Source organism: Petromyzon marinus, chromosome 19 (genome assembly GCF_048934315.1).
Source record: "Petromyzon marinus isolate PM22_M1 ecotype Great Lakes invasive population chromosome 19, UKy_Petmar_22M1.pri1.0, whole genome shotgun sequence".
In the NCBI taxonomy this organism is placed as follows: Eukaryota; Metazoa; Chordata; class Hyperoartia; order Petromyzontiformes; family Petromyzontidae; genus Petromyzon; species Petromyzon marinus.
The window spans coordinates 14751432-14767556 of record NC_133685.1 but is presented as its reverse complement, the minus strand read 5'-3'; the positions used below and the strand labels follow the sequence as shown (position 1 = coordinate 14767556).

General features: G+C 51.5%; 1 protein-coding gene across 1 annotated transcript in view; it reads right to left on the bottom strand.

Annotated features, from left to right (window-relative positions):
* LOC116943809 (dynein beta chain, ciliary-like) overlaps window positions 1-15748 on the bottom strand; it is a 47509-nt gene extending 31761 nt beyond the window's left edge. The window contains exon 1 of the mRNA XM_076068176.1: window positions 15304-15748. Within this exon, the coding sequence (XP_075924291.1) occupies window positions 15304-15531 (228 nt within the window). The 5' untranslated portion in view covers window positions 15532-15748. The remainder of the gene's footprint in view (window positions 1-15303) is intronic.
* Window positions 15749-16125: the final 377 nt, after the last annotated feature.

The window sequence follows — 16125 nt, the reverse complement described above, 5'->3', positions numbered from 1 at the left end:
GAGGTGCGCGCTCGTACATTATACATTGGACAGAGATAGAGAGAGAAGAGGAGACAGAATGAACATTAATCACTGTGCAGTCATTGGGGGGAGGGGGGGAGGCTTTCCAGGGAGTGTCGCCATTGTGTCGATCCGCTGCCGAGTGAGGTCCCTCAACAGTCGGGGTTCGTCGTTACCATACTCCACCAGCACGCCATACTCCACCAGCACGCCATACTCCATCAGCACGCCTTACTTCACCAGCACGCCTTACCATACTCCACCAGCACGCCTTACTTCACCAGCACGCCATACCATACTCCACCAGCACGCCTTACTTCACCAGTACGCCATACTCCACCAGCACGCCTTACCATACTTCACCAGCACGCCATACTTCACCAGCACGCCTTACCATACTTCACCAGCACGCCATACTCCACCAGCACGCCATACTCCACCAGCACGCCTTACCATACTTCACCAGCACGCCTTACTCCACCAGCACGCCTTACCATACTCCACCAGCACGCCTTACCATACTTCACCAGCACGCCTTACCATACTCCACCAGCACGCCTTTCCATACTCCACCAGCACACCTTACCATACTTTACCAGCACGCCTTACCATACTCCACCAGCATGCCTTACCATACTTCACCAGCACGCCTTACCATACTTCACCAGCACGCCTTACTTCACCAGCACGCCATACTCCACCAGCACGCCTTACCATACTTCACCAGCACGCCTGTAAGTTGCGAGCGGGTGAAGACGGAGAGTTTTGGAGATTCTCCCAACGTGGTATGGGCAGCCTAAAGCAGCTGGTTTTTAGTTTGCACACCTCTTGATGATGATGATGATGGAGTGGTCGTTTTAAACTTGATATGATGGTGACCATCATCATAATCATCAGTCATGATCAATCCACTGCTGGATGATGGCCTCCCCAAGCCACCACTAACTCTCACGATACAGCGTTGCACCACTCTACTCAGCATACAGTATATATGTGTATGTTGAACTTCTTTCGCACAGTACGTAACCACACGTGCTAATCGGAGGTGCGTGGAAGGAAAGACAACAAACACAAAAATCAGTTCTAAAGAAGTGAGTTATCAATGTAGATGATGGCTTCCTAATATCGGAAGGAAGAGCATTACAGACGGCCGCAGAAGCGCACCGATGATGGTGATGATGATCACGATGACGATGAATCCTATTTACAGAATTGGGAAAATTCACCAATCCCCTCCCCTTCCTCAAGAAACATCATCAACCTCAATGTCACTAATTATTTAAACGTAAGAAAAAATATGTTAATGGTGGGCAATTGTATTTCTGAAGTTAGAAATAATACCACCTGTTACTTATTTTTTTTTTTTTAAACAGACTCGCAACATTGCGTGCTGAAATGAATCCAAACATTAACAATGTTTAATTTCACCAGGTAAGGCCCACCGAGCTGTACAGCTCTCTTTCAGAAGTGACCTGGCTGCCGCAAATGATAGCTCAACGAAGTGGCTTATCGCGCGCGAGTTTAGAGCAGCCAAATACTCTGAAAGCACGTTTCTAAATGTGGAGGGGAAACACCAGAGGAAAATCCACGCGACCACGGGGGAGAGAGAGAGAGACACGCAAACTCCAAATATACATGGCGTTAGGGGGTCGGGATCGAACCCACGGTCCTGCCCCTGCGTGCCAGGGTGAGGCAAGGCAAACATCTCACCACCACTGCGGCGACCCCAAATGGTTATCCGCAATACAGGTTTTGTTGGGTTAGATCGCGTAACTATATAAATGTGCCGTTAAACCCGCCACCACCCGACACAGCCAACTAGTAAGGCGTGTCACGTAAACAGAACGTGACAATCCCTTACTAGTACAGTGCACCGTGTGTTGGAAGAGCAAATCCACAACATTTACAATCTGAGCACGACGATTCGCCGGCAATTACAACCGGCATCATCAGGCAGACAGATTTGCGGCGAAATCCTCCGGTTGGCCACGTGACCAAAGTGCGATGGAGAAGCCGGGCGGAGCTGACGAGGTTGTCTTCGGCGCTCGGCACCCGTGCGCACAAAATGGTCAACAGCGAGCGAGCGCCCGCCTTGACCCTATGGGCAAACAACCAAACGACGGCCGCTCTTATTTGAACAGGAGGCCGGACGGGCTCGCGGAACGGGACCTCGGTGAGGAATCGTGTTTTTTTGTTGTTGTTGCTCAACCCCAAGCGGTGAGAGCAAACAACGGACCCCCCCTCCCCCAAAGCAGTGTGCAGCGAGCGTCGCCGTGCGCTACGAGCGGGCGTGGCGCTGGCCACCCCCACGCCGTTCGTGTGCCCGTGCCCGGCCTTCATCGGTGCTACTCGCTCACAGTACTTGGCCCCCAAGAGTCTGTTGGGGGCTATACGGTGTTGGGAGGCGGTGGCGCAGTGGTAGGCGCGCTGCGCTACGAACCCGGCGACCCGAGTTCGATTGCAGCTCACGGCCACCAACACCCGGTGACGATTATCTGAACCAGTTTCCGGGGCCTCCCCTAGGTCGACTCGGCCTCAAATGAGTACCCGGCACGGTGTGTAAACATCGCCGCTGCGGGGACAAAGGCGGCCGGGCGTGGTGCTGGCGACCCAACCCCCTCCCCTCTCATGTGTCGTGGCCGGCCATCACAGCACTTGACCCCACAGTTTGTTGCAAGCTATTCGAGGCAATCTTCGTCTTAGGTCTTTGTCTTGTCTTCACCCGATGGGTGGCTAGGATTCCTTCGACAGCTGGACCCATCGGCCCAGGTCGGGGTGTATAAAACATCAGTTCTGAGTGAAAATTATTCAACACATTTCTTTTTTTACAGAGGAAAGAAGCTCCGTCTTCTTTCAATAGAGGCGCATGCACAATACACAAAGTTGCTTACCCCATCAATTTCACTTGATAGGGTATAGAAGCCCTTGTAGATTGGCAATGGGGCATGACGAGCAAGCGTTCTGGGTGTGATCGGGAAGAGCAGGCGGTTGTGATGGGCGGCACGCGTGTGCAGGATGGCGTGGGAGTGGGGGGGGGCAGCAAACACGGGGAAGAGAAGACCTAAAGCACGACGGTGGCAGAGTCGGCGACGATGCTGATGATGATTTGACTGTAAGAGCGGCCTTCGGAGGACGCGTCGCGTCAACCGTGCAACAAGAGGAAGAACGTGGACGTCGGGCGTCGACTGACCGTGCATCGGCCACGAGATTCTGCAAGGAGGGAACGAAGCGGTGGCGAGGGGGAGGGGGGTGTGCGATATCACCGTCGTCATTGTCCTTGGCGACCTCTTGACCTTGCCCTTATAAATAATTACAAATTAGGCACAACGACGCGGAGCAGCATTCGCCTTGCCCGGGAATCGCACCCACCGGGTGTAACTCAACACAGCAGCGACGCCCACCACCTGCGATCCCACGAGGACCCGGCTCACGCCGCCGTGCGCTGCTCTCAGCCCCTTGTTATGCCTCTCCCTTCTCCTCTCACACAACCGCCGTGGGGACAATTAACCCTTCTCCCTTCCGATGACGTACGTGTACATCATCAGTTTTTCATCCGATTCCGTTCCGATGACCTACGTGTACATCATCAGTTGGTGCCAGCTATGTCATAGAGTGCGGCCGTGTCGCTACAGTTCTCTACGGTGAGTAACAATATTTTTCAATACAACGGCGCTACTATTACTACGCCTCTCTAAATACAATTTACACTGAGCCACTTGCGCGTTCCCGGGATTCAGCGGTGAACGGGTACCCCCACCCTGCAAATTGCAGACGTCTCGGAACGGGAAAGGTGTTAAATAAGCCCCTCTGGGTACGTTTAACGCAGTCACCTCCACGTCTGCTCGTGTCACTGCACAATACACGGTGGCGAGCGGAACCTTTTTTTATTAGAATTAATCGTGCCGTACTCTCTTGCGATTGCCGTAGGTTTTTAAGGTGATGCCGTACAGCTCTCTGCGTCCCTCGAGAAAGCTCCCGGCACGCGGTGTGAAAAGTCGGACATCGTGCCGAACGACGCGCTGTATGACCCGACTGCATGAAGGTCGTAACATGTTTGTAATCGTTTAGACATGTTTTTGTTCCTATTGGCAGCCTGCACGTTCTTAGGACGTGACCGTCCATCTGTACATCCCTCCCTCGCTCCCTCCAGCCAGCCAGCAAAGCTGTTTTCTCATATAGTATAATTGTGTATCCCCTGCACTTGCGAGGGATACACGGCCGGGGTGGAGGATGGGTGGAGCGGGGTGACATGCCGTCAAATGTACTTGCCAGGCTCTGTATATTTCTACCACCATTAGCACCCCCTCCCCCGTCCCCCACTACCTTGGCAAACTAAACTGCCCTCGGACAAACAAATCAGCTGGGGGTGGGAGGGGTCCCAACGGCAGAGTCTTGAATACCCAGAGAGAAAGTCAACATCGACCTTCGAATTAGCAGCAGCAGCAGCGGCGGCCGTGCCACCCACGCGTTCGATTAAGACATCCAGATTAAGACATCCCGTTTGTAACGTGAGGGCAGCGGGGTGCAGGGCGGCGGGGGGGGGTCAACACTTCTCACGGAAACAAACCAATTGCCGTCGCGTTTCGCTCGTAGCGTTTTGTGAACTAACAAATTGGACGGTGTGTCGTACCTGGCCGAGTCTCGGATAGGGGTTCGGGTGGCAGTCTGGACCGAGGCCTTTTGTGTTTTTATATCTCTCTCTCTCTTCCCCCCGGTCTGACAGTTGCCAAAGCAAACGCAGGGCACAAATGGGGCGGACACGAAATTCACCGCGCGGGGGCGGCGGCATTGGGGGCATCGGCCGCCAACCGATAATGAATATTTCACGCGTAGCGTCAAGTGGCCGCACGTGTGCGTGCGCGCGCGCGATACGCGAGCCGCTGTTAGGGGACCGGCCCGCGTGTCCTCGGGGAGGCCAAAGCCAGAGAGAGGGAGGGAGGTAGTGAGGGAGGACGGTCGGGCAGTCGGTCAGCCACCAAAGGAGCGTTCTTGAACGAAATCGTCACTGTGATTTTGTTGTTTTAAGCTTTGACTTGAAGCTTTCGTGACTGCAGGAATTCATGTTCCTTGGGTCTTTCGGTAAAGTCACGTAGATAGGTTCAAAGAAAATAACAAAACAATAACAAAAACTACGACGTGTCGATCGCAACACAAGCGCTCCTGATGACGAACACTGCGATCTAAACGTCGTTGTTTTTTGTAATTTTATTTTTATTTTATGTAACCCTATCTCCGTGACCTTACCGAAAGACCCAAAGAATATGTTTTAAAGAAACGAGGGGTACTGAGCGGTGGCGCAGCAGTTAGCGTGCTGCACCGCGGGCCCCGTCGCGTCGTCAGCGTCACGGTCTACAATTTGCCAAATTTTTCTTAATTACGCCTCGCAAATCACTCGACTGGGATTACACGACACGCAGCGACATTGCTGGATTTTATTTTTTCATTTTATTGGGGGACTGTGTTGTCTTGCCGTGGTCTGGGACTGTTCGTGCTGGTGATTTGCTGCCTTGCCCAAGCTTGGGAATCGGTGTACTAACGCAATTTGAACTGATATTCTTAATTTTTTTCACGTAATTATTTTTAGTCATTTGCTTACCTTTCCCACATGTTTGCATTCCTATTGTGCTTTTTCATTGTTCGTTGTTGTAGCCTTCTGACCCGTCCCGACTGGACATGTGTGAAAAAGAACTTCACAGCTCATCGGATTTCTTCACGATACGTAAAGACTCCGATTCGAACTTCCCCTGACTGTGAAAACACTTGTCGACTACCTCGGTTTGTGAACCGCAGCAGAGCCTTCCTCCTTCGTGATAACCTCGCGGCTATTCGCGTGGCGCAAGCAGAAATTCTCCTCCACGTTTGTTGTTTTTGTTTAAGAACCGGGCCAACCCGTTGGTTCGATTCCAGTCCACGGCAAACATCGCTGGCGACTGACACAAGAGGCAATCCCGCCCACCCCCACCCCTCCTCCAAACTTTCACCCACCGTCACTGACCAGCGTGGTGAAGTATGGTTAAAAAAACACCTGGCATCACATGAGGGGGGGGGGAGGGAGTGGGAGGGGGAATTCCTTGAACTATCCGATGATTCTGAATAGCTAAAGTTATTTTATTATTTTATTAAGATCCAGGCAACCTATGGTTGCCACCACAAAGATACATTTAATGCGGGGCATGTCATGGGGTAAAGAAGAATATCTCACAATGTGAGTGGTGCATTATTATGTTATTATGCAAATGTAAAAAAACGGGGCTTTCAATGTTTCCTGGGAGAGACTGACAGAGTGTTTTTTCCCAGGACAGCAACGCCTTAACCAGAGAACGTTTCTGGGAAAACCGGGACAGGTGGCAACCATTGGGCACACGCAGAGGATAGATATTCCTGCGACTTGTCCGTCACCAGCTTTCTATTGGCATTCGTGTCGCACTCTTCAAATGAGTGCCCGAACCATTGATCTTCAGAAACAATTTTAATTTACACCGATTTTCAGAACACTTCATAATCTCAAAGTCCCATCCTTACTCAGGCCTAGGCTGAGAAATAACATTCAAGTTTTTTATTCCAAAATATTTGGGGGGGGGGGGGGTCAGGAAACCCAAAAATTACCAAATTAAGCTTTTACCATTTTAACATTTGTATCATATTTGGGTTTAGTGCCCAAGGTACAAAACGTTTTAAAACTAAACTTTATTTTTTTACCAGGTAAGGCCCACTGAGCTATATAACTCTTTTTCAGAAGCGACCTGGCTACCACAAATGATAGCTCATCGATGTGGCTGATCACGTGGACCATTTATAACCTCCACATACTCTAAACGCGTGTTCATTCTAAATGTGGGGGGACAAACCGGAGGAGCCAATTATATTTTTTGCAAAAATTTCAGCTAAGTTAAATTACACCGCTAGATGCTGCATCGACGCAAACACGCACGTGTGTCCTGTCCCGTACGCGGTAATTTTGTGCGGCCCTTCGACGCCAATCCAGTGCTGGACGACGGCCTCCCGACACCGCTTCGTTTATTTTCACCATAATTCACCATACTTCACCATACTTCACCATACTTATTCACCATACTTCGCCGGTGTTGGCGAGTGCGGGTTAATGAAGCCGGCCGAGCCACCGCCGCACCACTGCTAAGCTCCCCCATCACCGCTGCCCGTTAGACGACGTCAACTAATTTGTGTATTTGAAGGATTTACAAGGCGAGGGGGGGGGGGTTGTTCTATAAACAAGACAGAGCGTGAAAACAGCCCCCCACCCCCCGCACGACCGAAGCAATCTTTCACCCGCCACACATTCACCATGGCAACCACCACACACGCGTGTACACAAAGACCCCCCCCCCCCCCCCGTACAGCGTAGCCTTAACAGACTGTTGGGGCAAATGCTGTTCGCGAGGCCGGCACGGCACACGAGGGAGTGGGTGGGTGGCCAGCACCACGCCCGGCCGCCTTTGTCTCCCGAGTGACGATGTTTTTTACACATCGCGCCGGGTACTCATTTGAGGCTGAGTCGACCTCGGGGATGCCCCGGACCGGTTCAGATAATCGTCACCGGCGGTGGTGGCCGTGAGCGGGAATCTAACTCGGGTCGCCGGGTTCATAGCGCTCCACCACCGCTCACGCATTCACCATGGCAACCACACACACAAACACGCGCGGTACACACACACACACGCGTGGTACACACACACACACACGCGCGTGGTACACACACACACACGCGCGTGGTACACACCACACACGCGTGGTACACACACACACGCGCGTGGTACACACCACACACACGCGTGGTACACACACGCGTGGTACACACCACACACACGCGCGTGGTACGCACCACACACGCGCGTGGTACACACCACACACGCGTGGTACACACACAACCACACACGCATGGTACACACACACACACGCGTGGTACACACACACACGCGCGTGGTACGCACCACACACGCATGGTACACACACACACGCGTGGTACACACACACACGCGCGTGGTACGCACCACACACGCGTGTGGTACACACACACATTCGCGCGTGGTACACACCACGCACGCGCGTGGTACACACCACACACGCGCGTGGTACACACACACACGCGCGTGGTACACACTACACACACGCGTGGTACACACACACACAGGTGGTACACACACACACGTGGTACACACACACACGCGTGGTACATACCACACACGCGTGGTACACACCACACACACGCGTGGTACACACACACGCGCGTGGTATACACACACGCGCGTGGTACACACCACACACACGCGTGGTACACACACACACACGCGTGGTACACACACACACACACGCGTGGTACACACACACACACGCGTGGTACACACACACGCACGCGTGTTACACACACACACGCGTGGTACACACACCCACATGCGGTGAAGGCGGCAGTCCTGGCGGCAGCAGAAGCAGCGGCGAGAGGTGGTGGTTGTTGTGGTTGTTGTTGTGGTTGTGGTGGTTGTTGTTGTGGTTGTGGTGGTTGTTGTTATTGTCTCTGCGGTTATTGCGGTGCTGAATTGAGACGGGAGCGTTGGGCGGCCGTGTTACTGCCCGGCAACGGCTCGTGGCGAGCCGCGGCACGTGGACACTGACACACAGACGCCGGCCTTCATTAAACGAAGGCCAAGGGCCACACACAATCGCGGCCTCCCCCCATCCACGCCCCCCCCCCTACAACCTCCCGCACCTCAGATGGGCACGGTGGGCTACGATACGCAAGAAGTTCAACATACTAACCACTACGACAATCTTTTAAAAATGTTTTACCAGGTAAGGCCCACTGAGCTATGTAGCGCTTTTCTTTTCAGACGCGACCTGGCCACAAGTGACAGCTCATCAAAGTTGCTCGCCACGTGGCAATTTGTAACAGCCGTCTGCTTGAAACGGGCGTTCCTAAATGTGCGGGGAAAAACCCGGGATGGATCCGGAGAGAAAAGAAAAATCCACGCGACCCTCCGGGGAGAACATGCACACTCCTAATATAGAGGCGTCAGTGTCGACCTCCTGTATACCTGGCGAGGTAGTTAACATCTAGCCACATACAAACCCCCCCCCGCCCCACCGTTCTTACCCCGCCACCCAGACTTTGCATGCCAGCCCCAAGAACTCACTTCGGATTTATCCGCCCAAGGCCAAGTTCCATGGCTCAAGTCCCGTCCATTCTGTGCAGTTCCTCTTCATTTCGTCCCCACGGCCATCTCCCCCTCCCCCCCTCTCTCTCGTCACGCCGGCGAGCAGAGCCTTCCCCTTCTACCACCTCCTCTCGGCCTATCCACCACCCCCCGACCCCCCACCAACATCCGTCCTTCTAGTGCCCTCTTCATCAGCGAGCCTTCTCCTCTAGCAAAGAAAAATGATGCACAAGTCTGAGGTTTTGTCTCTTCTCCATTGTCACCATCAGACATCGCTCTCCTGCTTTCTTCAAGAGCCTCCTCCTCTCCAGTGAGGCATCCTCCCTCCCTCCCTCCCCCCCTCCCCCTCAATTGAGAGCTTTTGTCTTCTCCGAACCGTTCCGGTGAGAATTCCCTCTCGCCTCGTTCCTTCAAGAGCCCCCTTCAGCAAGCCCCGCCCCCTACCTGTGACGTCACGCTTGCAGATGGAGTGGGGGGGGGCACGGTGGGGTGTGCCCCGGGCCCCGCATCCCCCCCCCCTCCCCCCCATTGACGGCCCGGTCTTCGCCACAAGCTCACTCGCTCACTCCGGAGGAGGTAATCGAGTGCGGTATTTGTTTGTGGAAGCACGCGGCTGCACGCGGCTACAAGCGGTGTCGCTTCGGCTCGCGGGCGGTGTGGGTGGCGTTTGAGCTGCAATGCTCCACCCAGCTCCACCCAGCTCCACCCAGCCCAGCTCCCGCTGTGACAGAACGCGAGGTCGCGTGGAGCCTCGGCCACCGCAACCATTTCCGTCCGCAGCGCTGGGCAGTTGGTGCTGTGGCACCAAAAAAAATCTCTGCGATCCTAGATAAAAAAACGGTGCTTGTATTTTTTATTGTATTTGTATTTTTTTATAACGGTGCTTGTAATCTCAATGGACTCTTAGCTGGCGCTAAATAAAGAGCGCCCCCCCCCCAGCCCTTCATCTCACTAATCAAACGCACCACGGACACGCGTTGGAAGTGGCGTCGTGCGGTGGTTAGTGCGCCGAGCTACGAACCTATTCACCCGAGGTTTGATTTCCTGTCCACAGTTAACATCGCTGGCGAGTTACAACTGAACCTGTCCTTCACACCACCGCCCTCCCACCCGTCACTAACGCGCGCTAACCAGCATGGTCAAAGCAAAATAAGTTGCACGAACGACACTCTCATATCCAGCAGCCCTGGATCCGCAAGGCGTCGTGAACATTTATTTTGTAATCAACCACCAACACTGCCGCTGGTTGCTACCACCGCCGCCGCAACGCACACATCGTCGCAAGCGAGTGCATCTCGGCACCACTGCGGCAAGCGACGAATCTCAAAGCGACAAACAAATTCCACAAATCTAAAACACACATGCCTAACAACACCGTAACAGGAATGGTACGATCTAGATTTGAAGTTTTCGTGACTGCAGGAATCCATACTCTTTGGTTATTTCGGTAAAGTCACGTAGGTATAAAATAAATTAGATCACGTGACGTTTCGGGCGCAACACAAGCGTCCATGATCAGGTGGGACAACCACAGCAAGAAACAATTGCTGAAGTGGGCAAAAGGGCTGCAATTGTTTCTTGCTGTGGTTGTCCCATCTGATGATGGACGCTTGTGTTGAGCTCGAAACGTCGTGATTTAATTTATTTTATTTTATACCTACATGACTTTACCGAAAGAGCCAAAGAGTATGGATCCCTGCAGTCACGAAAACTTCTAATCTAGATTGTACCGCCTCCACGGGGAGGGTTTTCACACATCTGTTTGAGCTTTTAACAGACAGCAGGACAAGAAGGCTCAACTAATCGAGTCGCTAACCTTCCTCAAGAGATGCCGCGATAACAAGGTAATACTGATCGCATTTCCACTCACATCTGCTGCTGTCACTTCTCCTGATGCTAAACGGATCTTGTTTAAAGCCAGCCTATCACTAATCTAAGAGAGAATGAGTTTGATACGATTTGAATTTGATCATTTAGACAAGACTCTCTTATAATCACACTTAAAATTAACAGATAAAATGTCTACTTCTGATTGGGACCATGTAGATAACATGACAGTCTCCTCTGCTAATTCAATGTCAACCAAATGTAAAGTTAACTTGATCGCTAAATTTAACCTGTCAAAAAAGAAGCCAGATCCACACGTTAAAAAGTTAGATGTTAACAAGATTGTCATCAGAGTAACATCCCAATTTCTGACAGCCTAAAATCGGTACTAGCTAAAGGGTTGAATTTCGCAGTTACCCCTACACATATCTCAGTGGATGATATAATCCCCCAGGTCGACGTAGCCCTCAAAGGCTTGGGACACATCCCGACAGGTGTTGCTAGATCTGAAATTGCCACCATCCTTAAAAATGCTAAGAAACCCATGAGTAACATCATCCTCTTAGCCGACAAGGGCAATGCTACTGTCATCATGGATAAAACCCTACATACAACAAAATCCAGGGCCTTCTTAATGATGGCAGTTACACCAAAATCAACAAAGATCCTACTAACAGCCTGACTACAAAAACCAACAATATCATTACCAGTTCGACTTCTCTAATCGAACTAGTCAAATGGCTCTCCCCAAAACCTTCTACTAGACCACCCAGATTCTATGTTCTTCCTAAGATCCACGAAGAAGGCACTCCACTTCGGCCAATCGTTTCCACTATCAACTCACCTACCTACAAACTAGCCTGTTTTCTGTCTGATACCTTGCTTCCGTTCACTGGCAAAACTACCTCAGCAGTACATAACTCAGCTCACTTGGTCTCTCTAATCAAGGGCATTTCACTGTCCCCATATTATTTTCTCGTCAGCTTTGATGTTTCAGTTTTCAGTTTCAGTTGATTTATTTTGGTATAGCCCTGTGAGCCATTCGGCTCTTGAATCGGGTGCAACCACAACAAAAAAAACCACACAGCAGCAGCAGGCGTTATCAGGGTCGGGATCGAACCCACGACCTCCTGTATACCAGGCGATGTAGTTATCTCCTAGCCACCGTGATGATGATGAGAGAGAGAGAAAGACACGCAAACTTCAAATATACAGCAGCAGGTGTCAGGGTCAGGATCGAACCCACGACCTCCTGCGTACCGGGCGAGGTAGTTAACATCTCCTAGCCACCGTGATGATGATGAGAGAGACACGCAAACTCCAAATATACAGCAGCAGGCGTCGTTAGGGTAAGGATCGAACCCACGACCTCCTGTATACCAGGCGAGGTAGTTAACATCTCCTAGCCAACCGTGGTGCCCCATACGAACTCGGTTCATCCGAGTTTGATCGCGAGCTACGGCTTAACAACATCAGTGGCGAGTGACGAATCATGTAGTCTCTCTGTTCACTAAGGTTCCTGTGCCTGACACCTTAGCAATAATGGAAGATTTAGTGCAACATGGACTGAACCCTGATGTTCCTACTCTGGTTAGGCACTGCCTTACCAACACTTACTTCACCTGGAATGGTACTTTCTACAAGCAAAATGAAGGTACCCTCATGGGTTCCCCCTTATCACCAATGACAGCGAATGTTTTCATGGAGAAATTTGAAACAGATGCCATCCATACATCCACCCTACGTCCTTCCTTGTGGAAGAAATATATAGATATATACATTCTAGAGCGATATATAGATTCTAGATTGAAAGCTTTTGTGACTGCAAGGATCCATACTCTTTGGTTTTATTTGGTAAAGTCACGTAGGTATATAGATGACACTTTTGTCATTTGGCCACATGGCCTGCCAGCATTGAACCAATTTCTCAACCACATTAATTCCATACACCCATCCATCAAATTCACCATGGAAGTGGAGAAGGATGGTAAGCTACCATTCCTGGATGTTTTGTTTGAGAAGAGACCTGACGGCTCGTTGGGACACTGTCTACAGGAAAGCCACCCACACAGATTCCTATCTGAAACCTGATTCCCACCACCACCCGGCACAGAAGAATTCTCTCATCAAAACACTACACCATAGGGCCCACTGCATTTCTGACCAACACCACCTAGCCAGTGAACTGGAACACGTACACCAGGCCCTCAAGATGAATGGGTACTCGGACCGCATTATTCGCAAAGCAGTTTCTCCAACCATTGAGAAACATCCCCCTGAGACGCCGATCAAAACCATCACATTACCATACATAGCAGGCGTTACCAAAAAATATTTCCAAAATCATAAACAAACAAAAGATCAAAGATCCAGGTCCGATTCAGTACAGTACACAACATCCGTTATCTAATCCCATCTGTGAAGGATGTCATTCCTGACCATGCAATACCCTGGAGTCTACAAACTAAGTTGCACCTGTGGTGGGTGTCAGATCTGAAAAACGGCAGAACCAATACCTCTGCCGTGGCTGACCATTGCTATAACGCTGTGGGCACTCATGATATTGTTTTTTCTCAGACCAAGGTACTATGCAAACCTTCGGGCTACTATCAAAGGTTTGTTCATGAAGCCATCCAGATATATAAACAGACATAACTTCAACCGAGAAGATGGATACAAATTGAGCAATCATTGGAAGGATGTTATTAACCAGGTAAAACCTTAACTTCGGGCTACTATCAAAGGTTTGTTCATGAAGCCATCCAGATATATAAACAGACATAACTTCAACCGAGAAGATGGATACAAATTGAGCAAATCATTGGAAGGATGTTATTAACCAGGTAAAACCTTAACTTCTTTAAAGTGTTGCCTTCATATCCACACCTCCAGTCTTCTTCAGCCTCCCACTCCCAGCCCAGCTCACTTCCCCCTCCCCACCCCCCAGCAGCTTGCCGTGCTCGCCCTTTATTCCCTCTAGCAGCGCCCCACTTCTCCTACCCCACACCCCCCCCCCCCTTTTAACCGCATCTCCAGTTTCTTCAGCCTCCCACTCCCAGCCACGCCCACTCCCCCCCGGCATTGTCTGCTCATCCTCTAAACGTTCTCGCAGCACTCCCCTCCCCCTACCCCCCTCTCTATCTCTCCCCCCTTGCTCCTTCCCCCTCTCTTACCTATATAGCCTCTTGTTACAGCAGCCCTTTTGCCCACTTCAGCAATTTTTTCTTGCTGTGGTTGTCCCACCTGATGATGGACGCTTGTGTTGCGCCCAAAACGTCGTGATTTAATTTATTTTATTTTATACCTACGTGACTTTACCGAAATAACCAAAGAGTAGGAATGGTACGAGCTGATCGACGTTGCAGATGCGATCACAGGGCAAGCACACGCCAACTCCTCTCCAGCCCTCCCCTCAGACTCATCGCCCAGGGCCCTCTTGCCCACTCGAGCCAAAAGCCCTCGAGCGAGCAACCAGCGGAGCCATCAGCCGGCAGCTGGCACTGGGTGCCGCCGTGACCTCAGACCTCCACACACTGGTCGGCTGTTCGGCCGGCTACCGCTGCCGCTGCGGTTCGGGCAAACGCTCGCACAGAACTGTGGCCGATTTGGTATCCAAGGTTCGAGTGGAACGTTCTGGGTGTCAAGAGGTGTTGCCGCCACTGCCACCTCCGCTGGGTGAGCGTGTGCGGTGGGAGATTCGGACCAACGACCAACCACCATCATCAACATCACCATCAACATCATCAACATCGATGGAAAAAAAGAATTGGCTTCAACCTTTCGAGCAATACCGTTGCAAAGATGCTCAAACACCAAATAGACACCTATTGCAAGGCATCACGTCTGCATTAACGAAACATGCTTGATGTTTTTTCATCATTTTGATACCGGCAAAAAAAATGGTCCCATAGATATTATTTACATCATCAGTCGAATTTGCTGCACAGGCCAATGCACACATCTACTTCACGAATGGACAATTAAAGACACAAAGCCACAGGCATGCGATCGTTGTCATGCAACCCAAACTGTGGACCGCACTAAACACCATTGTGGTTGTCTTCGCACCATTCAACGGAGGAGGAGCAGCAAAATGACACGAACTCTCTCTCTCTGCTAAAGCTCTCTCGTGGCCAGCAGTATACCTCGACATTGGCATCAACTCCTGAACATCGAGCTGCCGTTCGCCAGAACAGAATAGAATAGAACATAATCAACATCATCATCATCATCTCCGTCCTCAGTGCCATCTTCATGAGCCACATCATCATTATCATTATTATCACTATCATCATGATCATCATCGCACCTCTTCGATGAGTGTGGCAAGCTGCTGGAGGACGGAGGGGGAGAGCTCGCAGAACGTGAGGCTGGCACGGCACCACTCGGCCGGGGTGGGCACCGTGGGGGGCACCGCGGGGGGCACCGCGGGGGGCACCGTGGGGGGCCCGCGCTGGCGCCGCAGAACGCACAGCGCCTTGCCCTTCACCTGCGCCGGCAGCTGCAACCCACAGGGCACAAAACGATCCAGAGTCATCGGAGAAATCGCGCGCAGGCATCGTCAAAAGTAGTTTCTTAAAACAAAGTTAGGAGAAATGACGCTTAGAGCAAGGATCGTCGGGTGATTTTGTGTCCTCGGAAGTGTTGGAGCGGTGGCGTAGTCGTTTGCGCCTTGTGCCACGAACTCGGCGACCTGAGTTCGATTTCCACCCATGGCCGCCACCACCAAGTGACGGATTATCTGAACCGGTCTTGCTGCCTCCCCTAGGTCGACTCATTCTCAAATGAGTACCTGGTGTGGTGTGTGAAATCATCGCCACTGGGGAGACAAAGGTGGTCAGGCGTGGTGCTGGCCACCCCACCCTCTCATGTACCGTTCCGGCCTTCATAAGTGCTACTCGCTAACAGCACGTGCCCCCAACAGTCAACACAATCTTGAAAAGTGCAGGTGCACTGAATAAGAGCCATTTCCCGAGACATCACCCAATATTTGTTGCTTCAGGCCGCACTGCTTGTACACCACTGCCGAGGCAGGCGCAAGCAAGTAGAGTTGTAGTCTATAAAGGCACACTAAACTCTCCGCGCAAAGTTTCATTTGTGCCACGCGATCGTCACCGCAGGTTATCGTGTC